Here is a 15204-nt window from a genome sequence, read left to right on the forward strand (position 1 = left end):
TGGCTACCGGTGATACCCGCCTATGAGGTCTGGCAATCCTCTAAGGGGGCCTTCCATTTGTCAGAACTGGCCGGCCAGACCGATCAGTTCGTAAACGGGATGTACCAAATTAAAAAGAAAAGTTTTATCCTAGACTTTCGAATTTCTTCAAAATTGCGTGTACCAGTTTTGGAGTGATTATTTTTCAAGATTTTGCAGACTTTCTCAAAGTCGCTCGCTCGCTTCTCCTCTCTTGCTCGCTCGCGCTCCGCGCTCGCTCGTTAGAGCTCTGACGATCGCGCTTCGCGCTTCCAAGCAAGGTGCACGATCGCGCTTCGCGTAAGCAAGTCTAAAGATTTTGCAGCTCCATCCCTTCAAAATGACGCAGTTGTTTTACAGACTGGCCGGTCTGGTCTGGACTGGTCTTTGTTCTATGATCAATTGCGTTTCTGAGCAATTACTTTAATTTTATCAAACATTTTCTGCCGTTCTGATCAAAGCGCAGTAAGCCCCACGTGACTGACGTTAGTAGGTCACGTATAGCCATTCTCGTCCCCAGAGCCCCAACGTTTTTTTTTAATTGTTGAACGAGTGGCTCTGGGTCCATCCAAAAAGATCTTTTTTTTCATTGACTGTCGAAAACCTGATGCGCTATAAGGTGATAAATGCTACGCTTCTGCGCATTTGTCTTTACTTACTAATACTGAGTAGTACTGAGCAATAATAATACTGAGCAAGCGCAATGGTAATTTATCACTGAGCGTGCGCTACCGGATGTCGTGAAATTCACGACATCCGGTAACGGCTGTTACCAGGGCCTACGATCCAACCGCTAACCAAAAGATCGTAGGTTCTGGGAACGAGGATGACGTATAGCATAGTGGGCCTAATGATACGCATGCGCTCATGTAAACGCACTGGCGCGAGAGTCATGAATAACGGTTGGAGTGTTAGCAGGTACGATTTTGTCTGAAACCTCTATTGCGAATTACGGTTATCATTCAAATCAAATCAGATATGGCTCAGAGATCTCACGTCTCTTTCACAAAGATTCATTTTATTTCTACCGCAAGAGATATATGAAGTCAATAGAATTGCTTTGATCTTTACCTTCATCCCCTTCATCGAAAAATGAGAAGACAAAAAAAAAGGAAGCGAGCAAAGAAACGCTGCTAGATTTCTCGCCAATAACTAGGTTAGTTTATGCCTGTCCTCGTGCGCCAAATTGGGAGAACAGCGTCACTTGGACCTTTATCCTGGTAACAGAGATTTTCAGTATTCTTCAATTTAAAATAAAATGCAAATAAAACTCAACTTATTTTTGGCGTCGAGCACTTGAGTATACACAGAGGCTGCTGCTCTTGATATCAGCATCTAATGAACCAAAACTCTTGAAGTACCACTTGCCGTAAACTATTCTTTGAAATTTACTCAAATGTGTTGACACTTCAAACCCGGCAACGCTAGACATCAAAATAGACACGCTTAAGTGAAGCACTCAACATAAGTTAACTCGCCCGCATTAATGCATTTTGTCTCGTTCATAATTGAACTGCCCTCGAATCTTGGACTCCCACAACTACAATAGCCTTAGAAACTGCAAGACACGGAACATTCCATTTTGCAGAATATTGGCGGCTTTCACTGATTTGAAAGGACACCTTCAGTAGGGTTTTCTCCAGCCTAATCCGGAGAACTCAGAAGTTAGATTCAACTTGTACATTATAATAACTAAGAATTTGAATCGCATTGTACAACATTATAAACAGTAATGTCACATTAAGGTACTAGTGCTGCCAAGAAGCTTTCATTTGAATGGTCACACTTTAGGATTTCACCCACGGAATCCGGCACCGTGTCCGGTATAATAAACAGCACCACGGAAAGGTACTGCTGAGTACCTTTCTTGAATATTCAGACTTTGGTATCGAATGTCTAACTCTGACTCACAAATGAAACTAAAACCTACAAAAGTAATTTATTTAATGCCAATAACACGGGAAGTGCTCGCAATCTCCCGAGCCAGAGGCTCATGATAAAGTGCTCGATAATTATCCAGATCGAATTGGAATTTGGAAACGTTGTTTTCAACCTGGTACACCATCGGATCAAACAGCACCGTCGGAAAGTACTAGCTAGTACTGGTCTCCTGCCTACTTTTTTGTGGGTTTGATTATTAAATAACGGCAACTTCTGGGGTTATACTATGCGTAGGTGGTAAAGCGTGAAAAGGATAATTATCTGCTGTCTTTGTCTTCTGAGACAGTTTTAAACCTTCGTGCGTCATCGAGAGGAAGGAAAGGATCAACGCTAAATACCGATTGAAACTCGTGAAAGTGGTAACAATTTATCATCAAAAAATCAAAAACCTTTCTGATAGTAAGAAATCGCCGCCACAGCTAAATTTAAATTTTTTTTGGTGGGGGAGGGAGGGTAGCATTTCGACACCTAATTTTCGTGTTTTTGTATATTTTTTTCTTTTTCTTTTTTCACCTAGTTTTTTATTTTGGTTTTCGTTGAAAGAATTAGCCACCAAGTCGCTAAACATACTGTGATGATAGCCTCTCCTGTACTCTCACTGAAGTACTTGTACTTGTTTCTGTTTCGTTTTCTCGGCTTTCTTTCATACTCTTACTTTCTAACTTATTTCATGTTGTATCTAAAAATTTCATCTGATTTGGGAATCGTCTCGCCAGCGACAATGAATAATTTATTTATTTATTTATCTGGCACTGGGGCAAAGGGAAAATTTTAAACCCTGCAGTGTTATTAACTATTTGGGACATCAGCAGAAAGCTGGTTTTTATTCTATAGGTTCACGTTCCCAATAATTTCAAATAAACCGGCTTGGTATACGTACCAAGAAAGGGGTGGAAGTATCTCAAGCTAAAACAAAGTTGGGGCTATCAGTTGAAACAAAAGCTAAACGATTTAGAGGGAGGAAAATGAACTCGAGAGCCTATAACATCTATTTGCACATTTTTGGCGCCTTTCTACTGATAATAAAGAAGTTAATGTAAAGAACATCATTTATGAGATTGACAGTGTCTGTCGGCTCAGCGATATGTAAATATGACACCTAAAGTCCACGAAAAGATATTTCATGCAAATTCAATTCGGTAAAGCAAAGGCTTTTTTAAGCTGATGTCAATGTAATCCTAAATAAGTGATAGATTATATCATTAAACTAGCGTTATTTTATATTCAACGGAATAATTTGATTCATTTTTGGATTCTAATTCACTCTATAATCTTTTGTCTTGCCGACTAAGTGGTTTTGTAAAAAAAAAAAGTTAAATGTTTTGCCGAGCACGAAACTGTCAGTTTTGAGTGCTGAATGTGCGTCTGTGTTTACGAACGTTATAAATTGGGTGGGACAACTCATTTATGGGCGGAAATCTTTGCAAAATTTACTTGAAAACAAAATGTAATTATTTCAGTTATAACATCCTGAGACTTAATACTGGCCTCACATTTGTGTTTCTACGTAATGACGTATTGTTCTTCAATGAAGGACCGCAGTTAAGCTTAAGACTCCAATGCAATTGTGTTCCAAATGAACATGACTGCGAATCCAATTAATCCAACGTGTAAGGCGCATATCTGTCCACCTTTAAGCCCATTTCAAGAATACTGACAAACAAATCAAGGAGATAAGTGCCGCACTTCAGTTGGCTAGAGACACGTCGCCTTTGTTCAAACAAAACATAACCTATGTTTGCCGATACTATTTTATCTTGCCTCGATTCAAATTAGAATATTCATGACTTCCCACATGCAGCAGGCTGTCAGGTTTCCTGAACGTGCGTATTTACAGTTTCGAGGAAGAAAGAGCAGGCATTCGTCATGACTGCCACAAACAAAGGATTGGCACAAGCTCAATCTTTTGTTCCAAAAAAACTTTTCTTCGCAACATTTTAATTGGAAAGTCAATTCCGAATAGATGATGTCCGCTGTGATGGGCTATTAACCCGACTAATGAACACACGGTCGGACGACATGAACTTCACCGCGAAGAAACTTGGAACAGAAGAAGACTTTCCGCTACTGGACGACAGGCCAACTGCACAGGCAGTTTTCGAAGTGGCATTCGCGTCTCTTATTCTCGTATCGGCTGCGTTGGGAAACTTCTTAATGATGCTAGTCATGTACAGGAAAAAACAACTGCGTACTATACCCAACTTGTTCGTATTAAATTTATCCGTGGGAAATTTTCTCCTAGCTGTCACGGTTTTGCCCGTGTTCGTATGGACTCTTGTTAAAGGATACTGGACGTTGGGCGAAACATTCTGCGAAATTCACGGATATCAAAACTATCTTCTATTCGCTATAACTCTTTTTACCCTCACTGCTATTAGCTTAAATCGCTACGTCCTTATCTGCTACTCGACCAAATACCAAGGGATTTTTGACAAGAAGCTGGTCTTAAAAATCATCTCAGCTATCTGGATTTGCTGCGTTGTCTGCTGTAGCCCACCACTACTTGGCTGGGGACATTACAGTTTTAATCCTCGCACAGCTTTGTGTCACACAGACAACACTAGTGCGTCGTTTAAAATCACGGCCAACTCATGTATGTTGATAGACATTCTGATCGTAGTGTTTTGTAACGTTAGAATTGTACAAAAAGTGAATTCCCACCGACGAAGAATAGCCGTGAACCACATCTTTGTCAAAACTTCGAAACCAGACGAGGAAATTCAGGCAATGGAGAAAGTAGTTTGCGCAAGCAAAAATAATCGCCCCGAAGCTCTAAATACACTCGCGTTTCCAAAACAACGCGGGTGGAAGTCTTGCCTGAGCGGAAATGAGTCCGGCATTATCTCTGCAAAGTTTATTTACCTCTCGCAAAAACGGCAAGATTCAAGTACTCTTGAAGAGAACGTTCAAGACGGTAACACAGCAAATAGGCTTGAGGGGGGCAGAGAGAGAAGGTATACCACTTTCTGTGTTGACACGAATGCTACAGAGTCACTGCCAAACAAATCCCAAGCGCGTGAACTGCGCGGCGAAGATATTCACATAACACGGACTATCTCACTTATCGTGTTTGTGTTTTGCGCCTGTTGGCTGCCATGTTTTCTAATGGACACCATGGACGCGTTCGGTGTTTTCCCGCCAAGAAATGCAAGAATGGCGGGAATTTATTTGATCTTTATGGACAGCGTGGCAGGACCTTTTATTTACGGAATACGGTCAAGAAAGCTACGAACAGCGTTTGTAGAGGTTTTAAAATGCGGTTAATAAGGACTACTATATGCCGACTGGCAGATCGCACTTGGATTTCACAAACATTTGCAAATGTCAGATCAGCTTTGATTTGGCAAAGCATCAAAAGCCCATCTTCCATGATGTAGATACGAAAGGGTAGGTAGAAAAGGCATATTCTATCTGGTTGGTTTGAAGGTGTTTTCAACGAACAGTTCTTTCCAAAGACTGGAAAAATAGTGCAAAAACAAAATTAAGTCAATAACCTAGCCTAACAAGTTTCGCTTTTTCTCGTTTAGTTCTGAAAGAAAAGGTGTCGACAGCTGGCCAGAAGCTATGATAACGTACTGAATATGCTACCGACGTTGTTAAAGCTCAAATTAACAATTTAATATGTACACCTTCAAAACAAAAAAAAAGAAGAAGAATGGACGAAAAACATTAATCTTTTATAACTCCAAACTTTTTTCTTAAAAATGGGAACATCGTCTGAGCACTTCTCGACATGACAACTTTATAGCAAACAGGGCTAGCAAAAACAACTCGTTCTTTCCCAGCACCTGTTTGCACACATCTCTTGATGCTTCCTTTATCTTCACAAGGTCTTTTCACTGATTTATTTCTTTTTCGTTTTTTTTTTTCGGTGGACAGGAAGGAAATAAGGAACAATCAGTTATCTTTTGTCATGAAAATTAAATCTTCGCTGTGTGCTTCGAATATGAAAGAGAAATTGCTAAAAAAAAAAATTGTCTTTGTAACCGCAGTCTAAACGTCCATTATCTAGAGTTAATAGCTTATTTAAAAACGAAGTGAAAAGAGTAAAGAAAGCATAAATTAAAATGACTCCAATTGTTCAAAACGTGGGGCAAGAAAATACAGAGAATGTCATATGTAAACAGAAATGCCTTAAAAAGAGGTCTTTTAACAGGCCTATTATTTCTCAAGTTTAGAGACAGCATAAATTAAAATCACCCTTGAAAATAAAGAAAAGAGAGCCAGAATATCCCTAATGCCTCAGGACCTTACAATTTAAAGAAAGGTCCTTTCATAATAAGCCCATTATCTCTAGTTCATTATTTTATTTCGTAAAGAACTGAAGAGAATTAAAGACAACACAAGTTAGAATAACCCCTTTGGTCATAACATTGAATAGCAGCCAGACAAAATGTCCTCGGGCGTCGAATACCTAGACTGATATACCTGGAGAAGTTTGTTTTTGGAGACGGCTTATTGTTGGAGGGAATTTTGCATTTCAAAATAGACCATTTTCGAGTTGCTCTGAACCTTATTATGAAAGCGAGGCTTCGGATAAAGTTTATGCAAACAAAACTAATTTTCACATGAAAAGCTTTGCACTTAGACTGGCTTTTGCATTGACGTTCACAGCAACTTGGAAATGGCCTATTTGGTTGGGTTGTAAGCTAGCAGCTTAGAAAAGCTAATAAAGCCGCCAACCCTCACGCGCATGCGCCCCTTCTGTTGAAGCCCCAAGGTTTCATCGGATTGGTTGATACAATACGGACCTTAAGCGGTTGCCACGGCGACGGCAACGAGAGTGTCAGAAAACACCAGGTTAAATGGGCAAACTATCACACTGCGCATGCGTTGTAAATTCTGGTTTCGTCCAGTCACTCTGCAAAATAACGTGAAATGACTAAATTCAAAGTTTTTTGGAGAACGTCAGCTTACACGACGGTGCATTTTTCATAATTTCTCGGCTTTCTTAGCCTAAAAGCCGTTCGTGTAGATTTAGCCGGCCACTTGGTACAAGTTGCAATTGAACGAGTTGGAATACGTTCGAAGTCATCGCGCAGAATGCCTATTGTTCTTGGGACATTTACTTACTGCACGGCAAGAATTATAGATCTGTAAAATAAGCGGTGAAGCGTAAACTGAATGACTCATTGGTCCAAATTTACGCGCGCTCTGCTCCGCAGGGAATACCGTTTAGCTGATCAACTTGTCAGGGCGGAGCTTAGAGACAAAGGCCTCGGTTTCAAATAAAGCGTGTTTCTTAGGCCTAAACGCGCTCATCAAACTAACCGAGCTTATTGTCAGACGCTTAATGGTGACGTCACATCCCATTGCGCGCCGAGGACCGGTTCAAATAGCGCAATTTCTAACGGACGTTTTCATTATCGCTGCGTCGTAGTTTCTTAAGGCGCAGTTCAGACACCATCCCGCTGCTTGACCAGGTAGTGCGCAGCCGTGTGCCAGTAGTACGGCGCCTAAATCAGGATATACAGCAAAGCTTGCGACATAATTCAGCATTAGTACGAAAACATATCGAGTGCGGCGTAAAGGTGGATTTCCACTGTCGCGAAAATTTTACGTGCGTACAGACGTAGATTTTGCTGGCTTTTACGTGCGTAAATAAGATAAGAAGCGATGTATGAGCCGCGGGCGTAAACGTAAAAAGTTGAACAGCGCTCAACTTTTTACGTTTACGCACGCGGCTCATACATCGCTTCTTATCTTATTTACGCACGTAAAAGCCAGCAAAATCTACGTCTGTACGCACGTAAAATTTTCGCAACAGTGGAAATCCACCTTAAGAGAGGTATGGCGCCTGAACTCTAACTCCCCACTCCTGGAACTGTGAAAAGACTGATACAATACGGGCTTGTGGGATTGTTTGGGTAGATAGACGGATGGACATAGCCTCCGGGTAGTGTAGCTCTTGATATCACCTAAAAGAGTATCTCCTATACAACTGACTGCCGAGTAAGTAATGCACTTATTCATCCGCGCAATTTCCATCTCTCCACCCTAACGAGCCCATAATTCCTTACTCGTACCAGTCTCCCCGTAGTTTCCGGAGTGGGGAATTTTAATTGTTTTGCGCATGCGCCGCCTCCTCAAACGCATTGAGAATATTCACCGTTCGAGAACCGAGTGATGAAGAACTATCTTTATAAAAACCAGAAAGATCAATGATCGTGACCATCCTCGTCACCACTTCAAAATTTCCTCGGGTGAGTTGCATAAAATTTTTAAACGTCGGGCGTAACTGCTAACGCCAGACCTTCATCCCAGTCACATTCAGTATTTTAACGTCTGACGATAGCATTTACGCTCGCCGTTAAGTTTTATGCTACTCGTCCCTGATGAGATAATTTTTCTGTAGATCTCCATCACGGTCGTCATATTGCACATATGAACAGTACAATATTTGACTGGGCCCGCAAGTGGTGAATAATGTCAATTGCTTGAATCACTACACCTTCATCAAGACTACGTTCACTTTTACTTCATGTTTTTAGTTAAATAAAGCTTTTCGGTGTTCGTTCGTTTCGTCCGTTTTTTCTTTCTTTCTTTCTTTCATCCCTTTCTTTCTCATTTCATTCATCTATTCCTCCACTGTTTTGAAGTTTGATGTTCGGTTTTGTGTCTGGAATCGAGAAAATTCGAAATCGAATAGTTCACATACAACTGGAGTAAAAACGAATAACAATTACTTTTTGGCGGGATCTCAGAATTTTTTGCAGATCATTCAAATAATCGCAAAAAATGTCGAAAACGTCTCCAACCGATTCAGTTCACGCCGCAGGAAGCGGATCTTTCTATTTTATTTCAGTCACCAGTCAGGATAAATTTACCCGAAACGTGAAAACATTTGTAGTGCGAGCCAGCAAACAATTTTATCAGCTTAATTTAATTATAATCAACTCCATCATGATGGACGTGTCGCGAGAAAACTGCCTTGAAATGTTTGGTGTGTGTGGCATATGAATTAATTAGCGGCGCGGTCATGGCTTTGTTTGTCAAAGCAATGTTTTACAGCAACCGACACGACATTAACATCAAACATCGCAAGCCATTGAAAGAAGCTATGTAGCCATAGCTACAAAGTGCTACGCTACTCACAACGGAGAAATATGTAAATCGGGCAGTTTTTTTCTTACGCTTCAGTCCATAAAGAGAAAACTGCACCTGTCCTAACCGGAACCTCTTTTCAAAAAGTGAGATAAATTACAACTTATTCGAGGTCGAGTAGACAGAATAATTAATGTTTTAGACGACGGACACCCCAGGGAAAGTAACGCGAATGAATATTCATCGATACTTGACAACAACGACGGGTAGCTATCTAACTTCCTTGTTGTCAAGTCATGATATCAAATCGCGTCTTCCGCGATTGCTTTTTAACCGAGAAAATTCGATGCCGCTATAAAGAAAGTCGCTTCTATATTCCAATTAGTTTAAAATCAGGGTCAACAAATTCTCTAAATTTGCGATAATTTACTGCCACAAAACGTTTTCCTTTTTGTAGGGCAACATCGCCCTCCCCGTATGTAAGGTGAACGTTGAATCGTTGCGTGTTTTATGTTCAAAATAATCTCTTTCTCAAACAGAATGTGGATCTCAGTCTCCGGCTTAGACATTTGTTGAATAAAACACCTCGCAAATGAAAGAGTCATTTATCTCTTGCGATATTAAATTTCTCTAAGGTGCTAAATAGAACACAGAAGCCAAAACACGTAGTGTATTTGCATAAAAGAACATGCTCTACCGGATTGTTTTTCACTTCTCAATTGCAAATAAGAAGCGGAGGACAAAAGCGCGGCTTTTTTTTGTAGTTTTCTCCCATTACAGTTCCATTGTAATTCCTCCCGATTTTCTCTTAAAACACCTTCGAACAAAGGCCTGAAAATACATCAACAAACTCGCTTGAAATCACTCACAGGTCACTAAATTGGGAAAAGGGGCAAAACGTGTTTGATGAATGTTCAAAGTGATGTGACAGCTGGCATAAGAAGAGGTAACACGCAAAACAACGTCATGAATATTTAACTACTACAAATCATCGTGATTTGCGTCGGGTTCAAATCAACTTGCCACTACAACGCGTGAGTGCTGTATGTTGTTATGTGCAGGGGATTTTTTCTCGCACTAATATTACCCGCAACACGTGTGTTTATCGACAGAGTGTGATCTCGTTTATCGTGGTTCAACGCGACGCCAGTTTTTCGATCGCCATGAATGGGAAAACAAACGAGGTGCCTATCAAATGGAAAATAGCTGTTACTATATTAGCTCTCCTCTGCGTTGGACTACTCATCGCGCTCATCGTGGTAGCAGTAGATTTTGTTCAGTACAAGAATAAATACCCGAGCAAGCAAGAACACGAAGATTGTGCGGACGGAATTCTCAACGAGGGAGAACTTCCCAAGTCGCAAGCCCTATTTAAGGACCTTCTAAGCGATGAGCTCATCGCCGCAAGAGATTTCATGCTTAAACAATCCGCACTCGATCTGAAAACAATTGACAACGCTTCCGTGAGCGACAACTACATCTACATGATTCAGCTACTACCCCCAGAAAAGGAAGCAGCGCTGGGGTATTTAGATAACAAGAAACCGAAGCCCGCCAGAAGGGCTCATGTTGTTGTTTTTCAAGGCTCTGCCATCCCTCCGGTCGTTCAAGAGTACATTGTAAGCTGGCCAAACGACAGCAAGGAAATGACATACGAGAAAAAGGGAAATTCACTTGACTTTAATGTGCGCCCTTATGATCTGGTACAGCAGAAAGCCATAGAGAAAATAGTGTTAGAAGAGACATCAAAGGCCTTTCAACTCTTGAACGAGAGTTACGACGGCTATTGTTACCACAACTGCACAAACAAGTTATTGAAATTCCGACCGCAAACTCCATTTGGAAAAACAAGAGACGAGCGCACAACTTGGCTTCAATTTACCCGCGACGTAGAAGGAGGCTACCTAAACCCGGTTGACTTTCAACTTTTTATCGATTTTGCAGGTGCAGACGTTTCCAAGTGGAAGATGAAAAAGGTTTACTACAACGGAATGACATTTGATACAGTTGACGACCTCGTTTTTCAGTACAACAGCGACAACATTCCCGATTCCAGCAAGTCATTTATTCCTGCGCCTCAAGTGCAATACGACGGCGATAAACCATTGTTTTCGTCGTATGTACGCCGTGGAATCCCCCAGCCCCAGAAGCCCATGCGTGCGCCGAGAATGTTTGAACCCGATGGCAAAAGATTCAGCGTCATCGGTCGCCATGTTAAATACATGGCCTGGAGTTTTGACTTTCGGATTGACTCTGTTTCGGGTCCACAGCTGTTTGACATTCGATTTAACGACAAAAGAATCGTTTACGAGCTCAGCCTGCAGGAAGCCATATCTTTTTATTCTGGTTATTCTCCCTATTTCAGGTCTGCAAACTTCGTTTATGGAGGTTGGGTTATGGGAGCTAAAATCGTGGAGCTGGTCGGTGGAATCGACTGCCCTGAAACATCAGAATTTCTTGATGTGGAGCATTTCGTTGACTCAAACAACCCGAAAACAGTCAGAAATGCGGTGTGTGTTTTCGAACTGGACAGCGGTATTCCACTAAGGCGCCATTTTGAAACCGTTGGAAAAAGCGGTTACAAGTTTTACGGAGGGCTGGACAGTCACGTGCTCGTCCTTCGTACTATCACCACAATCGACAACTATGATAGCATCTTTGACTTCATGTTTTATCAGAATGGTGTGATAGAAGTCAAAGCGACACCGACTGGGTACATACTGGCTGAGAACTACAAGAGCGGAGAGGACGACTACGGGAAAAAAGTCCACGACAAATTGTTGGGAAATCTTCACGACCACATATTCCACTACAAAATTGACCTGGACATTCACGAAAGAGATCAGAACACATTTCGAACAATTGAAATCAAAACTGCAGATAGACAAAGCAGCTGGATGCCAGCCGACAGCAGAATTTTAAAAGTTTTCGAGGAAACGGTTGTACGAAACGAAGACGACGCCAAGTTTCAGAAAATTGATTTTGACAAGCCAACCTTTTATTATATCTACAGTACTGATGTGGAAAACAAGTTCGGCTCCAAGAAAGGATACCTCATTCAACCACAGTCAGCTGTGAAGCAAGTGTTACCAATGAATGACTATATAACCAAAATGGCGCCGTGGTCAATATATCCCCTGGTTGTAACGAAGTACCGAGCAACCGAATCAAAAAGCAGTTCTCTTTACAACCAGAACAGTCCAACTGTACCAGTGGTCAATTTTCCAAATTTCGATACGGCGCAAAACGAAGCAATCGTGAATCAAGATCTCGTTGCTTGGATCTCTGTAGGCTTGATTCAAATTCCGACTTCCGAAGATGTTCCGAATGCTGCTTCGGCTGCGAACAGCGCCAGGTTTTTTCTTCGGCCGTTCAATTACTTCGACGAGGATCCCTCAATAGCCTCCACAAATGCAGTTGTTATTAGACCATCCCCTAATAACAACGTGGTCCAAACATTCGGAGTCTCTAGCGAGGAAAAAGTATGTGTACCCAGGAAGTATGATATCAACATCAAAGGAACTTACGAGTCGGGAGCCTGACTTGAAAGGGCAGTAATGTAAAAGGCAAATCCGACGACTCGATAGAAATTTGCGGGCTGGTAGACGCTGGTACTCAGCACCATATGTTGGAAGTTCCAACATAGGGAACAGTGAAATGACCAGCAAAGCTCAGCTGTTTGCGCTTGCAAAGCCGGTAGAAAGTGAAGACTTAATCAAACTTAAGCCAAATGATCGAATAAAAAGTCAGTTTTCAAACCTGATGTTTTACAGGATGGATCATCTCTTATACCGCAGGATGAAGCAGGACTATCGGAGCATCCCATAGTGTTATTCCCGCTGAAAGAGATACGCGAGGGAGAGAATTCCCTCCTCGAACCCTTTGCATTAAAAACACCTACTGTACTAGATGCTTTAAAAAAGAACTGACAGACCTCTTAGAAACGTATTCCTCCGAAAAAATGCATGATAAGAATTAAGGATATGATCACCCAAGGTGAATCTTCTTGATTTTTTTAAAACTTTTCTTTTTTTTTTTTTTTAATGCAACACAATTACTTACATTACAATACAAGAAAAAAAAAAGTACTCTGCTGCAACAATAAATACTACTTACTGATATTTTAAAAACTTCTCCCCAGTACTTTTATAAGAAAAGTATGGGGACAAGATAGGAAAATTTGTTCTTTGATATTTTAAAGGGTTAGAAACAAATTATCTTCATTGACAAAGCGACTTCAACAAGAAAATATTTCACCATCTGCTCTTCAAGGAGAAGCCTATGCAATGGTAAACGAATGAGAACATTGTAATTGAATACGTGAGATTCACAAAGTAGTTACTTAATTTGTAATCTGTAGATAGCAGACGGAGAAAGCTCCAGTAATCAATCTGTTTACAAACTACAAGCAACTGTGTTGTTGGAATTTTGACATAAGCGCATTTAAAAATCTAAACAAAAAACCATGAAAATCATAAAATAATGCAATTCACATATATAAGCAAAATAAAAGTTTTACACAAAGACATGTTTTCAAATTACTTTAACATCGACAATGCCAAATTTAAGCACCATATGACAGTGCTGAGTATTCATTTGAGAAAAAGTTTTTTTTACTGCACAAATTTTAAGTCAACAATGACATGACGTAACTGTCATCAGAACAAATTTTTAAATTTATTTAAGATTTCTTTTATTTCAGTTTATTTAAGCCATCAGTTTTGTTAATGTATTCACTGTATACAAAACATCACAATTAGTTTAATTTTCTCTTGATGTAAATTGTATCTAATATTTAGCCAGCCTGCATCGCAGCAAGATACAATATATCTCAGAGTCCCAAAGGGAGAGACCAGGTACAGGCCATACCAATGCTCGCTCAGAAGTTATATAGACCCCACCCTATTTGGTGCTGCCCCTTTTTCCTCTGATAAATGCTTTTTGACCATGAAGTGTAGAATGTATATAAAGCATGTACACTGTACAACATTTGTATGACTTAAAGGCTTGATTTTCTCTGCTGTCTTAGGTCTGAAAACAGCAGCTGGTAGAGTCAAGTCTATATCTGAATTGCTTTTGGGTGCAATACATTTTGTTATTTGCTACTGATTAAAGTAAACTTGAACAAGCTCAGTTGTTGTGCTAGAGCAATTTTGGACAAATTAGACAGTTTTATTTACCATGGGAAGGAAAGCCCTTTAGTATAAAATCGTAAAAGTTAAGATAACAATAATATTATTATTAATAATATTACAATTATTGCAATGTTATGTTGAATATTAACACATTGAAAATCAATATAAAATGATAAGCTTATATCAAGCTTCAAACCACTGTGAAAAAAGTCTCACAAGATTCTTTGTAACTGAACTTTTTACATGTGAGGCAGCCTTGCAATCTCTACTGTCAGTTAAGTACACCAACAGATAGTGAGTTATTGTTTGCGAGTATTATATGCAAAACCAGATAATTCACAAGGTTTAAAATGACATAATAGTGAAATAATAACCAGCTTTACCTTTCCTTTTAAACTGGTTCTTGAAGCTGCAGATGCACATTTTCCAGTTCTTTCCCTAAGAAAAGTGAATAAAATATTTTCTCCTTTAGTGGACATTAGGTTACTGTCTATCAGAGATGCCTGAAATTGCCTAATAGCCCAATCCTACATATATTTATACATATCTACATAGTTCACTCTCAGGATCCTTATTTCGGCAGTTTGCAAATTGAGTGCAGTGCTCTTAAAATAAAACAAGATAATTCAAAAGAAGTGAGCACAAATCTAATAATTAAACCGAACGGTTCAAGCAACACAGTGGGCATTGAACCGCCAAGTCCAGCATTGTAATCTTGCTCGGTATGGATCTCTAGAGATTGTTCCTGTAAAAGTCAGAACCTGTTTTCCGGGGAGGGAAAGCTGAATGGTACCACCATGCCTCTAACAGAAAGTCATTTTAGATTTTAGCACCCTAAGGGGCACGAAACCATGAATTTTAACCCCTAAAAGGTGCAACAATCACTCCCATCACTTATATGGGGGTCGCCCACCCCCTGTGGGCCTGTTTTATGCTATAATGATGTACCCCTAAAACAGTTTGCACTAATTATTACTAGGAATTTAAATAAATATAACACAGGAACAATAAAATTTAACAATAAAATAAAAAATGTATTTTTAAAATATACTCAAAGCATGATACC

General features: G+C 40.1%; 2 protein-coding genes and 1 long non-coding RNA gene across 3 annotated transcripts in view; 2 read left to right on the forward strand and 1 right to left on the reverse strand.

The window, feature by feature from the left end:
* LOC146471755 (uncharacterized) overlaps positions 1-15204 on the reverse strand; it is a 108946-nt gene that overhangs the window by 92993 nt on the left and 749 nt on the right. The window contains exon 2 of the long non-coding RNA XR_014866700.1: positions 14522-14576. This is a non-coding gene — a long non-coding RNA (uncharacterized LOC146471755). The remainder of the gene's footprint in view (positions 1-14521; positions 14577-15204) is intronic.
* Positions 3399-6318, forward strand: LOC146471763 (rhodopsin-like). Its single transcript, XM_085120833.1, has one exon. The coding sequence runs from the start codon at positions 3958-3960 to the stop codon at positions 5221-5223; it is 1266 nt and encodes a 421-aa protein (XP_084976959.1). The 5' UTR covers positions 3399-3957; the 3' UTR covers positions 5224-6318.
* Positions 9993-14670, forward strand: LOC146471764 (diamine oxidase [copper-containing]-like). The gene has a single exon (XM_085120289.1). The coding sequence runs from the start codon at positions 10167-10169 to the stop codon at positions 12543-12545; it is 2379 nt and encodes a 792-aa protein (XP_084976415.1). The 5' UTR covers positions 9993-10166; the 3' UTR covers positions 12546-14670.

The sequence above is a fragment of the Pavona decussata genome, unplaced genomic scaffold, assembly GCF_977016875.1.
Source record: "Pavona decussata unplaced genomic scaffold, jaPavDecu1.1 SCAFFOLD_102, whole genome shotgun sequence".
NCBI lineage: Eukaryota > Metazoa > Cnidaria > Anthozoa > Scleractinia > Agariciidae > Pavona > Pavona decussata.

Coding starts and splice junctions, on each gene's coding strand:
- LOC146471764 (XM_085120289.1), top strand. CDS start 10,167: ATGAATGGGAAAACAAACGAGGTGCCTATCAAATGGAAAATAGCTGTT.
- LOC146471763 (XM_085120833.1), top strand. CDS start 3,958: ATGAACACACGGTCGGACGACATGAACTTCACCGCGAAGAAACTTGGA.